The sequence below is a fragment of the Crocuta crocuta genome, unplaced genomic scaffold (genome assembly GCF_008692635.1).
Source record: "Crocuta crocuta isolate KB4526 unplaced genomic scaffold, BGI_CrCroc_1.0 scaffold50, whole genome shotgun sequence".
NCBI classification, from domain to species: Eukaryota; Metazoa; Chordata; class Mammalia; order Carnivora; family Hyaenidae; genus Crocuta; species Crocuta crocuta.
The window spans coordinates 3,365,846-3,385,706 of record NW_027527428.1 but is presented as its reverse complement, the minus strand read 5'-3'; the positions used below and the strand labels follow the sequence as shown (position 1 = coordinate 3,385,706).

Genomic DNA, 19,861 nt, shown 5'->3' with positions numbered 1-19,861 from the left:
GGGAAGCGGGGGTGGGGGGGGATGGGGGGGGAACAGGCCACAGATAGGATCTGAACTAGAATGGCAGCTTTCCTATAGAAAAGCCCCTTCATATGCTGCCAGTGGGAGAGCAAACTTGGAATCAGCTTTCTGGAGAACAGTTTGGCAAAATGATTTTTAAAGGCTTAAAAATATGCTTACTCTTTGATCCAGTAATTCCACTTCTAGGAATTTGTCCCAAGGAAGTAATCAAACAAGCCTGCAGAAATGTAGGGACACGGCACTCACCACCACATTTGTATCGGCAAAAACAAACAACAAACAAAAAGAAGAAGGAGAAGAGGAAGAGAAGAAGAGGAAGAGGAGGAGGAGAAGAAGGAGAAGAAGAAGAAAGAAGAACCAATGGAAAGCATTGAATAATTTGGAATTGGTCAAATAAAGTATGGTCCTGTCTGTCTCCAATGTGTGTAGTCGTGTTGTCAGATTGATTATAGACTTTAAAAATGTTTACCACAGGGGCGCCTGAGTGGCTTAGTCGGTTGAGCGTCCGACTTTCGCTTAGGTCATGATCTCGCGGTTTGTGGGTTCGAGCCCTGCGTCGGGCTCTGTGCTGACTGCCAGCTCGGAGCCTGGAGCCTGTTTCAGAGTCTGTGCCCCCCTCTCTCACTGACCCTCCCCTGCTCACGCTGTCTCTCTCTCTCTCTCTCCTAGAAATAAATAAAACATTAAAAAAAAATTTTAAAAAAAAATGTTTACCACATCTTTCTAAATGAAAAAGAGAATAAAATTAGTGGACACGGTTTGAAACCGTGCCTGGATGCAGAGATGGGTGGGTAAGAAGAGCGACGGACAGACGAATGAGTGAGGGGACGGATGCCTGTCTAGAGAGACACGTCCTGCAGTGTTAACTTTGGCGTTGTTGAGGGGCGAGTGGCGAGATTATGGCTGATGTTGTATTTTTTGTGTGTTTTTTCAGATTTTCTGTTTGAACGTGTATTGCTTTGTGATTAGAAAACCAACAGCCCTATATTTTAAAAGGATATATGTTTAATGTATCAATGAAAAAGTAAAATGTTGCTATATAATACCCACAAGGTGGGTAATGTGAAGGCACATGATGTAGATTGAATGTATTTTCTTAAGGGTCACATTGCATGCAAGTGAATTACGAGCAGTCATACTGAATACATAAAATCACACGTACCGTGTATTAAATTATGTTTCCCAAGAAAAAGGGCCACATTCAGCAAAAATCTGCGAAGGCACAATTAGAGTATAACGTGCGTGTCCTATGTTCTGACACCAGGACTAGGCGGTAGACTCTTAGAGCCGGGAATACCGCAGTTTGGCTTTCTGGTATTTTCCTGTGAATTATATGTAAGAAACATACATTATCCAGATAACACTAGAACAGTCATTCTTAATTGTCTGAAAGTAAGTCTCGCTTACATTTTCTACTATTTTCCCTTTCTTACCTCATTATCATCACACAGAACTCCAAAGAGTGAAAGCGTAAGGTAAATGATAGGCAAGCACAGACCCCCCAAGGACCCCAGACTAGCCCTTGGCTTACATTTTAAAGAACTCTGCTTTATATAACCAGCTGCAGGGGAATTTGTTCGTCACTGTTTGCGACCTCAGCTCTGTACACAGGATGGGCTCCTCTTTTATTTACGGTCCCTAATTCCCAAAGACACCATGTGGCTTCGCCGAAGGAGAAACCTGGCAGGTCTGGCTCCCTGTCGTCCCGGGTCAGATGGAAAAGCCTTTTGTGATTAATTCGACCACACTGTGTCCTTTGGTATTTGCAACTTCAGTGGGAGTTTTTATTATCCACATTTTGAATCCTGACTCAGATAAGCTGCATATAATGGAAAAAGCAGGGAAATCTAGCCCTTTGGAGGCCAAATCGAATCCGCGTTGTACCACTAGCTGTGACCTTGAGCAAGTTCCCTTAACACGTCAGGTCCTCAGTTAGGAGAGTGGCGCCTTCCCAGCTCACCCCCCAAAGCTGTTATTTGACAGCCAGGAAGTTTTGTCCCTGTGAGGGATGGTTACTGGTCTTTATAAACAAGCTGCCTTCTCACTTTGTTTCTGACAGTTTCCTTATGCCGCCCCGCCTCCCCAAGAACCTGTGAAGACTCTGAGAAGCCTGATCAACATCCGCAAGGACACACTGAGACTTGTAAAGTAAGTTCCCCTGGGGCTGGGGCTCAGGCCAAGTTCTAGGTATAGGGCAGCTCCCTGCCCCCAAAGACTTGCAAAGCATTTTCTGCCAGACCCAGAGTCTCATTCCACTGGCCTCAAGGATGTGAACTGCCCTGGCAGTGATGAAGCACCTTTGTCCGTGTAGATTAGGTCTTCCTGGGTCTAGATTGCTTAGAACTTTATGTGATAGTCTGTGTTTGTGAAAGACTGCCCCCTTTCCCAGAAGCAGTCTTTACTGTCCTTGTTTTATGATTTAAAAAAAGTATTGGAGCACCTGGGTGGCTCAGTCAGTTAAGGGTCAGACTTTTGATCTCAACTCACGTCATGATCTCATCATGATCTCGTGGTTCGTGAGTTCGAGCTCCTGACAGCAAGGAGCCTGCTTGGAATTCTCTCTGCCCCTCTCTCTTCCCCTACCCCCTCGTGCTCTGTCTCTCTTAATTTTTTTTTAATGCTTATTTATTTTTGAGAGAGAGGAAGAGATAGAGCATGAGCAGGGGAGGGGCAGAGAGAGGAGAGACACAGAATCCAAAGCAGGCTCCAGGCTCTGAGCTGTCAGCACAGAGCCCGACGCGGGGCTTGAACCCACGAACCGTGAGATCATGACCTGAGCCGGAGTCGGACGCTTAACCAACTGAGAGCCACTCAGGTGCCCCTCTCTCTCTCAAAATAAATAAATAAACATAACAAAAAATTATTGAAGGCAAAAGTGAACTTTGCAGCTACCTCAGCAAGGTTGTGGAAAAATGGGGTATTTGAAGTTGGAATATAAAATCCTTATTTTATTGCTTAGATTTTCTTTTTAATTTATTCTCCATCTCATGTGTCCTTCCTCTGAGGCCTCCTCGTGCCCCGTCCGGTTGGCTCATCGTCATCATCAGTATCAAGGATCATCAGCATTTGCCTTCTCTGTGCGGTCCCTAAGATAGTGTAATTTTTACACTGATGCTGACCTCCAGATGGCGTGCTAATCTGATGCCCACTGGTCTCCTGGGACGACAGCTTTGGCCAGGGCAAATCACAGCTCTCAAATTTTTCTGAACGGACAAGGAAGAGGACTCAAGAGACCATCTTATGCCTGTATAGCTCAGTCCTGTTAGCAGTAGGAAGTTTATTTCAGATCATTGTTTTTTAATTTTTATTTATTTTTGAGAGAGAGAGAGACATCGTGAGAGTGGGGGTGGGGGCAGAGAGAGAGACACACACAGAATTGGAAGCAAGCTCCAGGCTCTGAGCTGTCAGCACAGAGCCTGACGTGGGGCTTGAACTCACAAACCCCTGAGATCATGACCTGAGCCGAAGTCAGACGATTAACTGACTGAGTCCCCCAGGTGCCCTCTGATCAATGTTTTTAAGATATAACTCGGGGTGTCTGGGGGACTCAGTCAGTTAAGCGTCCGACTTCGGCTCAGGTCATGATCTCACAGTTCATGGGTTCCATGCACCCATGTCAGGCTCTGTGCTGACAGCCAGCTCAGAGCCTGGAGCCTGCTTCCGATTCTGTGTCTCCCTCTCTCTGTGCCCCTCCCCCACTTGCTCTCTGTCTCTGTCTCTCAAAAAATAAAGACTTAAAAAAAAAGATATAACTTATATACTGTACAATATGCCCATTTAAAGTGTGCAGTTGAGTGGCTTTTAGTATATTCAGAGTTGTGCGGTCATCACCACCTTCTAATTTTAGCACATTTTCATCACCCTCAAAAGAGACCCTAAACTCACCAGTGGTGACTGCACACTTCCCCTGAAGCACCTCTTCCAGGCCTAAGCAACCACTAATTTACTTTCTGTGTTTCTCTCCTGATTTGTATACAGTATTCCATTTGTCCCTGCTTCCCCAGCGATTTCCCCAGCCACAGAGTCAACGCTGGGGAAGAGGCCACCAAGGCGGTGCTCTTTGCGGGGGCCAGTTCACACCGCAGCAGAATGGATGGAGGCCCACTAGGCCTCCGTCACTGTCTCCACTTTCTCTCACCACATAAGTCCTTTCCCACCCGTAGAGAGCGACACCACTCTTTACCTTCCATGGCTGTTGTCAGAATTCAGCAAGATAACAGGAGGAAAAACACCTGCTGTTCAATAAACGTTAGGTGAAGGGTGTTTGGGGTCTGTTTTTCAGAGATCATGGGAGTCGGTAGGGTAAATTCGGATTCACAGATTTCCAGGTAAAGATGGAGGATTGGACAGCTCCTTTTGCTTCCTGTCAAAACCCGCTAATGAGAGTATTTTTCAGAAGCATAAATCCACGGGCGCCTGGGTGGCTCAGTCAGTTAAGCTTCCGACTCTTGGTTTCAGCTCAAGTCATGATCTCACGGTTTGTGGGATCGAGCCCCTCATGGGCTCTGTGCTGACAGTGCAGAGACTGCTTGAGATTCCCTCTCTGTCCTTCTCTCTCTGCCCCTCCCCGCTCATGCTCTCTCTCTCCCTCTCAGAATAAATAAACATTTTTTTTAAAAGCATAAACCCCGGGGTGCCCAGGTGGCTCAGTCAGTTAAGTGTCTGACTTCGGCTCAGGTCATGATCTCATGGTTCATGGGTTTGAGTCCCGCACCGGGCTCTGTGCTGACAGCTCGGAGCCTGTATCCTGCTTCAGTTTCTGTGTCTCCTCTCTCTTTGCCCCTTTCCTGCTTGTGCTCTCTTTCTTTCTCAAAAATAAATAAACATTAAAAATTTTTTTTCAATAAAAAGCATAAATTCATAAGAGCTGGGGGAGGGGGGCGTATAGGAAATGAGGAAATAAAAAAGCTAAACCTCTCGATTTAAAGGCTGGGACAGATGGTAAGAGTTAACTCAGCAGGCTGGGGAACTAAGGATCCCACGTGAGGAGAACGAAAAGCTGAGAATCACCCAGTTAAACTGTGACTCCCCCCCCAAAGGCTCAGGAAATGCCAGGACCAGGACCTCTGGACGTTGAGGTGCAAGGCTAAAATGAAGAGCATTGGTGGAAAGCCTGCACTGGAGGCGGTCAGATCCTTCTTTATGCCACATAGCCTGGTGGAAGGCTGGCAGATGATTCCCAATGAAAAAGATAAAACAGAGACTGGACTTGGGGGCCCAGGTACAGTGAAGTTTGGACTCAGTATAAAAAAATGGGGGCTAAGGGGGTTAGGTACATTGGTTACTGAACCCTCCAGCCAGCCCTCCACCCAACACTCTGCCCCCAGAATGCTAGCTGCCGGGCCCTCATCCAAAGAGAAGAGCACTGTCTCCAAGGAGCAGGACCCTCCCAGATGGGAAGACCCAAGAGACTGGCCTTGGAGTTTCCTCCAAGACTCAGATCAGTCCCTGGGGAAGCCCAGGGTCCCCAAACCCCACTGTGCATTCAGATTCCAATGGGGGTTTTAATTTCTTAAATAGGAGCCGACAACCAAAGATGTGCTGACAGCTCAGAGCCAGGAGCCTGCTTCAGATTCTGTGTCTCCCTCTCTCTGCCCCTCCCCTATTCATGCTCGGTTTCTCTCTGTCTCAATAATAAATAAACATCAAAAAATTTTTTAAAAAAAGTACTTATGACCTAGAACTCTATTCAACCAAACTTTCTTTGTTTTCAATTTTTATTTATTTATTTTGAGAGCGAGAGAGAGAGCACACAAGTGGGCTCCACACCATCAGTACAGAGCCCGAAGCGCGGCTCGAACTCACCAACGGTGAGATCATGATCTGAGCCGAGATCAAGAGTTGGACGCTTAACCGACCGCGCCACCCAGGCGGCCCTCAACCAAACTTCCAGTCGGGGTGGCGGTAGAATAAAATCTCAAAACGTTGATCCCTCCAACACATCCCTTTTCAGGAGACTAGTGGAGGAGGTGCCCAGCCACAGTGAAAGTGTGCCCCGAGGAAGAAGAAGCCAGGACATGCAGGAAAGAGGTGGAGGGGACTTCCCAGGGTAATGGGGGGGGGGGTCCGGGTGGCCGCGTGCAGGCACAGAGGTCCTGGGGTCCACGTAGGACCCCCTCTAGAAGAAATGCATGGAACACCCAACGCTTCTGGACATGGAGAGATTTCAATGGACAGCCAGCTGAGGGCTAGCGTTTGAATTCGTGATAAAGTACTGAGAAAACCGAGCAACTGAAAAAGAAATGCGCACAAACACCAAGAAAAATGTAAAAACACTTAAAGATTACTCTGTGTCTAAGCTGGGAACCATGTCCATATAATCACAATAATACAGACACAGATGTACTGAACTAGCAGAATCAAGATAGAGCATATGAGGGGCGCCTGGGTGGCTTAGTCGGTTAAGCGTCCGACTTTCGCTTAGGTCATGATCTCGCAGTTCGTGGGTTCGAGCCCCGCGTCGGGCTCTGTGCTGACTGCCAGCTCAGAGCCTGAAGCCTGTTTCAGAGTCTGTGACTCCCTCTCTCTATGACCCTCCCCTGCTCATGCTGTCTCTCTCTCTCTCCTAGAAATAAATAAAACATTAAAAAAAAATAAAAAGAAAAGAAACTTAAGAAAAAAAGAGCATATGAGGGGTTTGGGGGGGAGGGGATGCTACACATGGGGCAGCGCAAGGAAAGAAAGAAATTCTGGTTCCCATAGTGCGAAATCAGGGGATAGCACCTGGAGCTGAGAAGTCCAGATTCAACAAGTGGGGCGTCAGGGTGGCTTAGTTGGTTAAGCGTCCAACTTCGGCTCAGGTAGGCTCTGTGCTGACAGCTCTAAGCCTGGAGTCGGCTTAGGACTCTGTGTGTGTGTCTCTCTCTGCCCCTCCCCCGTTTGTGTTCTGTCTCTCACTTTCAAAAATAATAACATTAAAAAAATAATAAAAGAATCCAAGCATGTTGTCTAGAAAACAGGTAAATGCCAAAATGATCAGCTAAAAGAGGTAAGGATGTCTCTGAATTAAAAAAAAATTTTTTTAATGTTTTATTTCTGAGAGAGAGAGAGACAGTGTGAGCAGGGGAGGGGCAGAGAGAGAGGGAGACACAGAGTCCGAAGGAGGCTCCAGGCTCTGAGCTGTCAGCACAGAGCCGGATGCCGGGCTTGAACCCAAGAACTGTGAGATGATGACCTGAGCCAGAGTCGGATGCTTAACCGACTAAGCCCCCCAGGCGCCCCATAAAGATTGTTTCTGAAGAAGGGGCAGGAGGAGGGGTGGGGCCTGCTGTTATACTAACAGGCCCTGTGGAAACTAAACTGTGTAATTAGTAACTTCGATTACAGTAAAACTAAAAAAAACCAAAAAGTCTGGCAAATCACAAATGTCCACTGTAGCCCTGCCAAACCTCAGAAGCCCCCTAAATGCTCAACAGTGGTGCTCATGAGGCGCTCAGCCATCGCTCAAAATGAAGATGTGGGCCTATGTTTCTGACCATGGAGAGAAGTTCACGATGTATGAAGTGTAAAAATTAAAGAAAAAAAAAGACAAATTTAAAACTATTGATCTGTAGGCCCCCAAATGCCGAGTCTTTGTGGTTTTCCAGGTGTGCGGAGGAAGTGAAGACCCCGGGAGAAGAGGTGGGGAGGGCTAAAGTGCACTACAATGTGGAGTTCACCTTTGACACTGATGCGCGCGTGGCCATCACCATCTACTATCAGGCCACGGAAGAGTTCCAGAATGGGATTGCCAGGTAAGAACAAGAGACCAGGTGAGCCACGTCCTTCCCGGACAGGCCGGGGTCTGTGCCCTCCGCGCGTACCTGTGGAAGAGAACCTTCTACCAACCAGCTGAGATCTGGTTCCTGAACTCGGATTTTCTTCTTCAGAGCCCCACCTCTTTACCTTTTCCCTTCAAATTGTCCCATCTTGTGCAGAGGCGGAACCTTTTATTCCTTTTTTTTTTTTTAATGTTTATTTATTTTCAAGGGAGAGGGACAGCGGAAGCAGGGGAGGGGCAGAGAGAGAGGGAGACACAGAATCTGAAGCAGCTCCAGGCTCTGAGCTGTCAGCACAGAGTCCCATGTGGGGCTCGAACTCACAGACTGTGAGATCATGACCCGAGCTGAATTCAGACACCCAACCGACTGAGCCACCCAGGCGCCCCTTATTTCATCAAGATGCCACTAAAAATCTATTAAGCTACCTCTCTGTGGACGTGTGGGTTGAATACATAAGCTTAATGGGATTCCCAGGCAAGAGCAAAGGAAACGTTATAAGGGAAATCTTTTCTTTCCTTCTCTCTTCTTTTTCTTTCTTTTTTTTTTTAAGTTTTTATTTATTTCTGAGATAAAGAGAGGCAGCATGAGCGGGTGAGGGTCAGAGAGAGAGGGAGATACAGAATCTGAAGGAGGCTCCAGGCTCTGAGCTAGCTGATCAGCACAGAGCTCGATGCGGGGCTCGAACCCACGAGCCGTGAGATCATGACCTGAGCCAAAGTCGGACGCTTAACCAACTGAGCCACCCAGGCGCCCCTTTCCCTCTCTTTTCTATACCTAGAACCTGTTGGTACTGAGACCAGATGTGGGAGGGAGGAAACGGTCAGATCCGTCTGGGCTAGATACTGACTTTTGCTTTGTCTCCACCTTTGATGGACAGCTACATCCCCAGGGACAACAGCCTCCAGTCAGAGACGGTGCACTACAAGCGAGGCGTCTGCCAGCAGTTCTGCCTGCCCTCCCACACCGTGGACCCCTCAGAGTGGACAGAGGAGGAGGTGAGCTGCCTCGGGGAGTAACAGGCACCTGGGAGCACAGAGGGTGGGCAGGACCCTCACGTAGACCCAGACGGGCCTCGGGCCTAGTCGGGACTCCAGCCAGCAGCGCCCTGACTGCCCAGATGCTAGGGGGCCATGCTCTCCGTCAGCCCTGGCACCTCTCTGTGCCCTTAAAATATGCCTCACGTCGATAGTTCTTCTGTTCCAAGGTAGCGCATTCACCTCGGGTATTTTGAGAAAGCCGTGTTCAAAGAGAACTTGCCAGTGAGAGAGGGCTTTACAGCCATGAGCCTTTAGAAAGCAACGGTGGCCTTCAGTTAAACAGATTAGGTGGCCTTCAGTTAAATAGACTTAGGTAGCTGCCAGGTTGAGCAGAGAGGAAGTTAATGCTTCTTGAGGAGGCCTCCCTTTCTGTTGCGTTACTGTGCCATTTGAATATGTCAAGTCCTTTTCTTTCCCTTCAGCTTGGCTTCGATCTGGACCGAGAGGTGTACCCTTTAGTGGTCCACGCGGTGGTGGATGAAGGAGACGGTAATGGGCGCTTTCTGTCTTCTTTTGCTGTACTTGCTGCCCTTTCGTGGTGCACAGACCGGGCAGCCGCTGTGGCCTCAGGAACAACACGCCCCCTCCATGGAGATCAGGCAGACAGCTTCTCTGTCCCCTCGTCCCCGAGAACAGCCCTGGGTTAGGGGCCGGGCCCCTTCTCCTGACGGCCCAGAGCGTCTGGTCCGCCGGGTATCGGGGAATCGGGGAAGGTAGATGGGCGCCGAGGTGTGGGGTTTGGCTTTCTCCTTCATCCACGTGCCTCTATTTTTTTCAGAGTATTTTGGCCATTGCCATGTACTGCTGGGCACTTTCGAGAAGGTGAGTAACTTCCCGGCGCCTCACTTCGTTCTATTGAACTGTCTTTTGCACGGGGACACGCGCGGCCTGTTTGCCGGGCCAGGCCCGTCGGGGGGGCCGTGGCGGGGCGGAAGGGGCAGGACCCTGGGGGCCACCCTGGGCCTCCTTCCAGCCCCGCCACCTGCAGCTCTCGAGGCCTCAGTTTCCTCTTCCTGAAACGGAGGGGTCAGACTAGATGCTTGTGGGGCCCCGCGACGTGAGGCGTGTGTCCTCGCACACGTGTGTCATTGAGAGACGTGCCCGGGGCTCTCCTGCCCCCGCTTCCGTGTTCTAACTGTCCTCGTTCATTCCAGCACACCGATGGCTCGTTCTGTGTCAAGCCCCTCAAACAGAAACAAGTGGTAGGTATTTGAGGGCCCGGGAGTGGCGGCCCCCAGCCTTCTGTCTTTTCATCTCTCGCTTTCTTTTTCTCTTTTGCTAAGCACCCGTTTTTCTCTTCCACTCCCCCCACCCTTTTATTAATCCAAGAGAAGTTAAAAAAAAACAACAAACAAAAAAACGAGTGCTTTTGTGTGTTAGAAACTCCTTGGGTGGCCTGGAAAGAATACTGACTTTTGGTGTCTTTCTTGTTCCGGAATTGTTGGTGTGGAGGCAGCCATTATCTGAGCAAAGGACTTGAGAAAGGAAAGAACAAGATTTGTCTCTTGACATTAGGTTTAGGGAGAACTCTTTTCACTGAAAATGCCAGGGTGAGAAACATTCCGAGCTAAAGGATAAAGTGTCGGGGTCCAATTCAGAGCCGGTTAGGGCCCTTGGCTTAATTTATCCCACCAACTGTTTTTCTAAAATTCCAAGTTTCCTGGCCATCTGCTGTCTTCCAGAATGACCAGCAAGTTAGGCATAATGTCTGCTCCAAGTCCTAACCCCTGCTGTGCGCCGGTGATTTTTTTTCCCCACTCTTGCAGGGGTGGGAGGAAGGAGAGTCCTGGAGAGTGGTGCCAGTCCCATTGGTCGGCCCCCCTGCAGATGGGTGACAGATGTCTGAAAGTCTGGGTTATTCATTCTTTGGGGTTAAGTGCTCTCCCCTCTTAATGAGGTCAATCGTAGTCAATAACACCTTAGTATGAATCTGTTGATAATATCCTTTCCATTATAATCTGTAGGTTGAAACAGGTTTTAAGAGGCAGAGCAGGAAACAGATCCCTGAGCCCAGGGTGCTCCCTAGGAAGGCCAGGCTTCGGTGAGTTGTCTCACGGGGAAGCCTCATTCCCCAGAACACCCATCTTGGCGTTGGCAACTGACTGTCAAACTGGAGAGTGAGCTACAAAACCAGCGACAGGCTAGGTCCGAGGGGAGGGGATCAGTGGGACAGAGGTGAAGCAGAGGGAGGAGTGGGCTCTTGTAAAGAAACAAGAAAAGGGCCTGCTTTGGCTCTGACATGGCCCAGGCTAGTGGGAGTGGGCATTGAACTTGGGGTTTCAAGGAACGGGGCCAAAAAGGGTCCGCGGCCCTGCGGGTGACAGGGTGGCTCGTGCAGTGCAGGTGGGGGGGCTTAGTCAGCCTTCCCTTCAAGGTCTTGTGGTCTCTCTTTGCTTCTGATGTTTTTCTTTCTCCTCTTTCCCTTGCCCATTTCCTCTCTTTCTTTCTTCATTTCTTCCTTCATTTCTTCCTTCCTTCCTTCCTTTCTTTCTCTCTCTCTCTCTCTCTTTCTTTCTTTCTCCCATTCCTTTGTTTTTATAGTGTCTACACTTAACTTTGATTACATAGCCGATGCTTGTGTTTTGATGCATATCCTTCTATTGACTAGTCTCTCCCTTCTTTTAAAAAAATTTTTTAGGGGCGCCTGGGTGGCTTAGTCGGTTAAGCGTCCGACTTTCGCTTAGGTCATGATCTCACGGTTCGTGGGTTTGAGCCCCACATCGGGCTCTGTGCTGACAGCTCAGAGCCTGGATCCTGTTTCAGAGTCTCTGATTCCCTCTTTCTCTGACCCTCCCCTGCTCACGCTCTCTCTCTCTCTCTCCTAGAAATAAATAAAAAACATTAAAAAAATTTTTTTAAATTTTTTAATGTTATATTTATTTCTAAGAGAGAGACAGTGTGAGCAGAGGAGGGTCAGAGAGAGAGGGAGACACAGAATCTGAAACAGGCTCCAGGCTCTGAGCTGTCAGCACAGAGCCCGACGCGGGGCTCGAACCCACGAACCGTGAGATCTGACCTGAGCTGAAGTTGGACACTTAACCGACTGAGCCACCCAGGCGCCCCTAGTCTATCCCTTCTTAACTGTCTCGAACAGTGAGCTGCAGGTCACAGATAAGTGTCGTATTTGTGAACTTTTATGTTCCCTGTTGGGCATAATGGTGGGTGAATCAAACAGTGGATTTTCTTTCCCTGTTAGAGAGAAAACAAAAGTAAATAAAAGCACCGTTTACTTGTGTAGGCCTTTGCTTTTTTTCCATTGTGCATCAGGAGTCCTTGGTTACCAGAAAAGGTTGAGGGGCAAGTTCCCACTTATCTCTGTCGAGTCAGCCTGCCCTTGAACTTCTCTGTTTGCTTTTCAGGTAGATGGGGTCAGCTACCTCCTTCAGGAGATCTATGGAATTGAAAACAAATACAACACCCAAGATCCTAAGGCAAGTCTCATCCAGAATTCCGAATGTGCTTCTCCCTGGGGGTGGAGTGAGAAATGCTCTGATAAGAGCTAGGATCTTGGAGTGTAGCCTGGCCAACTCTGGACTCTGTCCCTCATTTCAGATGCTTGTGCTTATATCACTTCTGAAATGAAGAACACAGGCAGGTTGGGATCAGTTGTTCTGCCCAGTTCTGGTCACCCAGTTACCTGGCTGGGGTCGTACAGTGCCCCTGGTGTGGTCTGTTAGGGCCCCGCCAGATCTGTCAGAGAAGACAGATCTGAGCCCCATAGGACGAACTTGAGATAAATAGTTCCAGAAGAAGTGAAACTGAGCAGTGTGTGGGCGTACTACCTGAACGGTAAAGTCAAGTCAAAGTGGGGCACCAGGGTGGCTCAGTCCGTTTAGCATCTGGCTCTTGATTTTGGCTCCGGCCATGATCTCCAGGTTCGTGGGATCGGGCCCCGCATCAGGCTCTGTGCCAACAGTATGGGGCCTGCTTGGGATTCTCTTGTCTCTCTGCTTTACTTTCTTCTAAAAATCAATAGACGTTTTTTGTTGTTTTTTTTATTTTCCGTCCAAAGTAAATGTGAGGTTTTGTTCTTACCACCTGTCTCAGCTCTGCAGGCAAGCTGCTTGCAAAGAAAATGTAGGACATGAAGGTCTTTGTGTCACTGGCTAAATTTCTGTCTCCTGGGACAGGTGGCTGAAGATGAAGTTAGCGATAACAGTGCTGAGTGTGTGGTGTGTCTCTCAGATGTCCGGGACACCTTGATTCTGCCCTGTCGCCACCTCTGCCTGTGTAACACGTGTGCTGACACCCTGCGCTACCAGGCCAACAACTGCCCCATCTGCCGANGCTTCTGCCCGGGCTCTTGTGTACCCCTGACTCCTGCATCAGGATGGCCTGATGGCCTGTGTCCTTCTTCCAGCCTTCCGGGCACTGCTTCAGATCCGGGCCATGAGGAAAAAATTGGGCCCCTTGTCCCCAACCAGCTTTAACCCCATCATCTCGTCTCAGACATCCGACTCGGAAGAGCATTCAGTAAGTTGGGCTGGACCCCGTGACCATCTGTGAGGCAGGCGTTCTGGGCTTCCTTACTGGCCTTTTTTACCTTTCACTCTTCTTTACCTGACTTTGCGACGAGTAATTAAACCTTGGCACGCTGCAGTATTTAGTAAGCTGGCTGACGTCACATTGTGTTTAAAACCAACTCGTATTACCACGGAAAATTGGATGCTGATCATTAAATCCCCCTTTTCTTCTCTGGGAACTTGCCGTCCGGTTAATATTCACCACGCCCAGCCCAGAGCTGTCTGCGCTCTGCCTCCCGGTGGGGTCCAGCTCTGGAACTCTCCCCCGCCCCCCAGGCAGGAACAAGGGGATGATTGTTTTGGATTTAAATACAATTTACTGTCTTTATCCGAGTCCTCCTCTAAGAAGGTAACTGTATTTCTTTATCCCACGTCTTGCCTTTATCAACTGGGAGCGAGAGCGGATGAAATCTTCTTTGAAATCTTTCACGTGGGTTTCACAGTGGAAGTGAGGGTATTAGAATGCAGCCTCGAGGCTGTGTGGTCAGAGGATACACCATCCTCAGATTCACACACCAATAGAAGAGAGCCATTATTCAGTACCTGGTAGTAGGGTGATTAGTCAGCTATTTAGGGAGGAGAAATCAGCTGAGCTCTTTACTCCTTACCAGATTAACAGATAGAATTCCAGATGGAGTAACTAGTTAACTCTGTTAAACCAAACCACACATTAAAGATGGAGAATAAATTATAGGTGATTCTTTCATTGACTCGGCATGGGAGAGGAGTCTCTAAGCTTAAAAGCAAAGGAGCACTACAAAAAAAAAAAAAGGGTAGATTTTACTAGATAAAAAATTTATTTTATTTTTTTATTTTAATGCTTATTTTTGAGAGAGAGAGAAAGACAGAATAATTTTACCAAAAGATAATTTTTTTAAATTCTCAGAAGAGGGAGTACCTGGGTGGCTCAGTCGCTTAAGCGTCTGACTTCGGCTCAGGTCATGATCTCGCAGTTCATGAGTTCAAGCCCTGCGTCGGGCTCTGCGCTGACAGCTCAGAGCCTGGAGCCTGCTTCGGATTCTGTCTCCCTCGCCCTCTGCCCCTCCCCTACTTGCACTCTGTCTGTCTCTCTCTCTCTCTCAAAAAAAATGAATAAACATTAAAAAACAATAATAATTTTAAAAATAAATAAAATGACGCACCAGGGCGCCTGGGTGGCTCAGTTTGTTGAGCATCCAGCTTAGGCTCACGTCATAATCTCAAAGGTTTGTGAGTTCAAGCCCCACATTGGGCTTGCTGCTGTTAGCACAGAGCCCACTTCAGATCCTCTGTCCCCCTCTTTCTCTGCCCCTCCACCGCTCTCTCTCTCGTTCCCCCCCCAAAAAATTTTAAAAATGAGATAACCATTTTTCTCCTTTCAGATTCAAAAGCTTTTTTTTTTTTTTAAGTTTTACATATTTATTTTGAGAGAGAGAGAGCATGAGCAGGAAAGGGGCAGAGAGAGGGAGAGAGAGAATCCCAAGCAGGCTTCACGCTGTTGCCGCACAGGGCTCGAACCCACAAACCATGAGATCATGACCTGAGCTGAAACCAAGAGTCAGCCACTTAACCGACTAAGCCCCCCAGGCACCCCCCAGATTCTAAAGCTTCTGAAAGATACTCCATGCTGTCAGAGAAGCAGTTAAAATAGGTTTTCTGTACTGCTTATAGGAGTGTGACTCGAAGGCTCACGGAAGAAACAACAGACTAGCTGTATATACATCAAGCGCCTTAAAAAACTCTATATCTGGTAATCTAAGATCTAAGAATTAAAAAAAAAATTTTTTTTTCATGTTTATTTTTGAGACAGACAGAGAGCACGAACAGGAGGGTCAGAGAGAGAGGGAGACAAAGAATCTGAAACAGATTCCAGGCTCTGAACTGTCAGCACAGAGCCCGAAGCAGGGCTGGAACCCACGAACAACGGGATCGTGAGCTGAGTAAGATCTAAGAATTTAATACCAAGAAAACAATGTGGAAAAGAAAAAATTTGTGGGAGCACCTCTCTCCTTGCTAGATGGGATGTTGCCTGATTCACGAATTGCTTAATAAGACCAGTTAAATCTTCAAAAACAGTAAAAGATTTGTACACAAGGCACTCCTCACATTGTTGCTCACAGTAGGAAATGGTGGACACAGCTAAATCCCTAGCAGAGTAGAACAGGTAGGAAACACGGAATGTGTGAAGCAGGGACATGTATGAAGGAAAAATTCTCACATCTGCTGAAATAAGCAGGATATAAAATTGTTATTTACAGATAGGGGTGCCTGGGTGGCTCTGTCAGTTAAGCATCCGACTCTTGATTTCAGCTCTGGTCATGATCTCGCGGTAATGAACCTGTATTCCCCGTAACGCACATGTATTCCCATTATAATCAGAGAAGTAAACGTTGCTGCGAAGAAGTTCATCTATAAGCGGAATCTAGGAATATGCGGTTCCCTGACATTTTATCTTTCTTTGGGCTCCTTTACAGAAGCTTTTCTTGCCAGACCAGATGTAAAAGAAAACATTTTTTTCAGTGTGGAGTGAGAAACACGATCGTGCCGTAAAACAAAGCGTACTTAATTAATTTTTCAACCTGTCTCTGATTCCTCTAGTCCTCAGAGAACATTCCGCCCGGTTATGAAGTGGTGTCTCTTCTGGAAGCCCTCAATGGGCCCCTCACGCCGTCCCCAGCGGCCCCTGCCCTCCACGTGCTCGGAGACGGCCACCTCTCGGGCATGCTCCCCTCGTACGGCAGTGATGGCCATCTGCCCCCTGTCAGGACACTGTCCCCGCTCGACCGCCTGTCTGACTGTGGCAGCCAAGGAGTCAAGCTGAAAAAGAATCTCTCCAAGTGAGTATACCGTGTTGCCACCGGGGGCCCTGATGACGGGCTGTCACTCCTCTCTCACTTCCTCAGTAGTGGCTCACGCCCTGGGTCTCCAGGGCAGTGTAGACCTTCTGGGCTGTTCCCAGAGCTTTTTTGTTCCACGCAAGACCTGGGGTGAACACCCAGGCAGGTTACCCCGTCCCATAGGGGAGGAAGGTACTTAGGGGACCTGTGAGCACTTAGAAGAATCCAGACAGGCGAAGCTCCTGTGTTTTGGGGGTGCGGGACACCCCTAGGGTCACTGATGCCTGAGGGGAACAGCGTCGTGATCTGTGCCTGTAGCTCGTAAGCATTTAAATCCAAGTAGGCACAAGTCAGGATAAATAAGCTTTCATTGTGTGGCAGAGTTAAGGAGCCTATTTTATAGATGAAAACATTGAGACCCTAAAAACGTCAGTGATTTTTTTCCCAGGTTCAGACACACGTTATGGAAGGAGCTAAAGGTAAAGCCCAGGTTTTCTGACCGCCTGAAGAGCACTCAGTCTCCCCCCAGGGCTCTTTCCCACCTCCGTCCTCCTTCTTAAGACCTGGGCTTCCTCCCCGGCCCCTCTCCGCCCTCTTCTTCCCGCGGAGTCTGGCTCTTCGCGTGGACTCTGGCGCCAGATGCCTTTCCCCCTGGACTGTGGCAGGTCTGTGTCCCAGAACTCTTCTGTGCTGCATGAAGAGGAAGATGAGCGTTCTTGCAGCGAGTCAGAGACTCCGCTCTCTCAGAGACCGTCAGCTCAGCATCTTGAAGAGGTAATTTCATTTCCCTCCGTTTCTCGGACGTTGGACCACAGGTTCTTCCGTCCCACGTGCCTCTCCGGCTCCGTCTGCCTTCATTTGCTCCTCGGGCACCTGGGAACAGCCTTTGAGACAGCAGCAAAGATTTCGTTACATCCCTCTTTTCAACAATACATTGAGCCCCTGTTCTTTACCAGGCACTGTTCCGTATGCTGAGAACAGTAGCCGTAAGGAAACTACAGAAGTCCTTGCCCTGGTGGCGCCGATAGTCTTGACATTGGGCTGGGATGGACGCAAAGACAGGAGAGAAGGGGTGTGTTGGGCGGTGCAGTGCATCGGCTCACCAGACAAAGGAGTTCAAGGCCAGAGGCGGGGTTGCTGTCTCTATAAAGTAGTCTGTGAACTGAGACGTAAGGAGGTGAGAGAGTGAGCGACGCAGATGTCCGAGGAAGCGGGTTGCGGGTGTGGGAACAGGCGGTGGGAGGGCCCGGCGGAGGCGCGCCGGGCAGCCGGTGGAAGAGGACGGGGTTTGCCACCTGTGTCCCCCGCTGGCTTCATGACCCCGCCCTCTGTACCACGGTGAGCCAGGTCGAGTGGAACAGGCGAACCTGACAAAGTGGTTCCTGACCACGGGAGCTCAGGGTCTAGTTGGGGACGGGATGCGCACACAAGTCTCAGCGCTGTGGCCAACACTGTTTGTGCCGGCGCAGCATGTGGTCGCTGAAGGAGTGAATGCGCGAATCTTTTTTAATGTCTTATTTATTTTGGGGGGGGAGGGGCAGCGAGGGGGTAACAGAGGATCCAGAGCAGGCGCGCGCTGTCAGCAGCGAACCCGACGTAGGGCTCAGACTGAATCGCGAGCTCATGACCTGGCCCGAAGTCAGACACAACCGACTGAGCCCCCAGGGTGCCCCAATGATGAATGAATTTTAGCTACGGAGAAGCGGCCCAAAACAGGGACAGTAAAGTGCTGTGGCAGAGACGGGAGCAATTGTAACCCAAGGGAGCACGGTGGAGTAGCATTTGAGCCCACTCTCGGCGTGCTTTAGATTCCCAGTGAAAGGCGACAGAAGCATTGAGGTGGCGGAGGCAGTGCGTGCGGAGGCACCTGGCGGAGGCTGGGGCTCTGAGCAGGCCCGGGGTGCCGAGAGCTTTGCCGTAGGAAGGCCCGCCTGACGCAGATGCAGAGTGGCAGCCTGGAGACTAGCAGGGCTCTCAGGATGACTCTGCCGGCCCAGGCCCAGGCCGGAAGGAATCCTTGAACTACAATGAAAGCAGAACTCCTTGGGGTGCCCGGCTGGCTCGGCCAATAGAGCGCGCGACTCCTGATCTCAGCCTGCATAGAACGAAACAAAACCGAACAGAACTCCTGGAGAAAAGGTTCTGGGGGTAGAATCCCCACCTGCTGGGACGGGGTGAGGGTACCAGCCCCGGTGACTGCCGGCTGGGGTCTCAGGAGTGGGTGGGGAGGCTAAGGCGGTGTTGGTGGGCAGTCGACTGAGCTGGAACTAACCCGATACCCACTTGGAGGTGCCCGGCCGGCAGTGAGGCCTCCGCTGCTTTTGTGTTCTCCTTCAGAAGGAAAGTAGTTTAGAGTCCTGGGGAAACCTGGGGTGTTCCCATGTCACAGCTGCTGGGTGACCTGTGTCACCTGAGCTGCAGTCTTTGTGTGGCCCCAGCAGATGCTGTGCCTCAGGTAGGATGTGTTGACTGAAGTTTGCGTCTCCCCTGGGAGACGGCCAGCCCGGGCCAGGGCGGCGGCGAAGTGAGGGCAAGGAAGCCACCCCTCCTCCGTGTGCAGCCCACTGACGAAGGGGCCCTTAGCAACCCCCCCCCAACCGGTGACCGCCACACCCCCTGTAGTCGGTCCCCCGCCCTTACACCCTTCTCTTTGCACTTCACCGTCTCCCTCCAGGAATGTGGCGTAACTCCAGAAAGTGAGAATCTCACCATGTCGTCGTCGGGAGCCATCGACCAGTCGTCTTGCACAGGGACGCCTCTCTCCTCCACCATCTCCTCCCCAGAAGGTACGTGAGGGAGCGGGACTGCACGCGCATCCCCCCAGCCCCGCGCCCGGCGCTCCTGACGGTTCCTTCAGGGTGGACTTGGGCCAGCGAGTCGATACCTAAGCTGCCTGCTGAACCAGGCTCAAGTCAGAGGCAAGGGGGCCCTGCTGACAGCTGGGGGTCGGGGGGGCTCCTCTCTCTCCAGACCCTGCCGTCAGCTGACGGTTCCTGTAACATGAACTCAGAGGCAGGCAAACTCTGGCTCCCTGGGTGGGGCTCTGAGCTCCAAAATATTAAGGAGCAGCACCTTGGAAAACCTTGAGCCTAAACCTTGTTAGGGAAGGGTGTGGTGTGGCCACGGTGGTCCCCACTGCGCAGGCGCAGGGCGGTGGGCCCGCTCACCGAAGCCTGCCTCCCTCGCTCCCCCCGTCTCCCTCCCTTCTTCCGGCCCCCACAGGCCCTGCCAGCAGCAGTCTGGCCCAGTCCGTCATGTCCATGGTGTCCTCCCAGAGCCGCCGCTCCCGGATCAGCACCGACACGGTCTCCTCCATGTCTGGCTCGTACATCGCCCCCGGCACTGAAGAAGAGGGAGAGGCGCTCCCGTCGCCCCGGGCCGCCAGCAGGGCCCCCTCAGAAGAAGGAGAGGTGAGGGAGGAGCCCGGGACGGCCCTTGCTCCTGTGCGCTCTGCACACGCTCCAGGGAGCCCACGCCTGGGTCTGCGCGTGCCCGCCGGGCTCTGAAGGGGGGACCGGCAGACGACGTGGGGCGTGGAATCGAACACTCTCCGTCTGCTGCCCTGCGACCTGGGGGCTGTCTGTGCCTTGATTTCTGTTGCTCTGTGGCAGGTGACGCCGGCAGCCTCCCCGGACAGCAACTTTGTCGGCCTCGCCGCCGAGGAGCAGGACGCGGAGGTAATAAACGCCGACGGTAGGGCTGTT

General features: G+C 50.4%; 1 protein-coding gene across 1 annotated transcript in view; it reads left to right on the top strand.

The window, feature by feature from the left end:
- Nucleotides 1-19,861, top strand: part of RNF157 (ring finger protein 157) — a 58,076-nt gene that overhangs the window by 27,092 nt on the left and 11,123 nt on the right. The window contains exons 3-16 of the mRNA XM_077756210.1: nucleotides 2,081-2,169; nucleotides 7,608-7,754; nucleotides 8,659-8,776; nucleotides 9,241-9,307; nucleotides 9,597-9,640; nucleotides 9,973-10,024; nucleotides 12,182-12,249; nucleotides 12,949-13,123; nucleotides 13,179-13,291; nucleotides 15,919-16,157; nucleotides 16,823-16,931; nucleotides 18,832-18,943; nucleotides 19,380-19,567; nucleotides 19,769-19,834. Of these exons, the coding sequence (XP_077612336.1) occupies nucleotides 2,081-2,169; nucleotides 7,608-7,754; nucleotides 8,659-8,776; nucleotides 9,241-9,307; nucleotides 9,597-9,640; nucleotides 9,973-10,024; nucleotides 12,182-12,249; nucleotides 12,949-13,123; nucleotides 13,179-13,291; nucleotides 15,919-16,157; nucleotides 16,823-16,931; nucleotides 18,832-18,943; nucleotides 19,380-19,567; nucleotides 19,769-19,834 (1,587 nt within the window). The remainder of the gene's footprint in view (nucleotides 1-2,080; nucleotides 2,170-7,607; nucleotides 7,755-8,658; nucleotides 8,777-9,240; nucleotides 9,308-9,596; nucleotides 9,641-9,972; nucleotides 10,025-12,181; nucleotides 12,250-12,948; nucleotides 13,124-13,178; nucleotides 13,292-15,918; nucleotides 16,158-16,822; nucleotides 16,932-18,831; nucleotides 18,944-19,379; nucleotides 19,568-19,768; nucleotides 19,835-19,861) is intronic.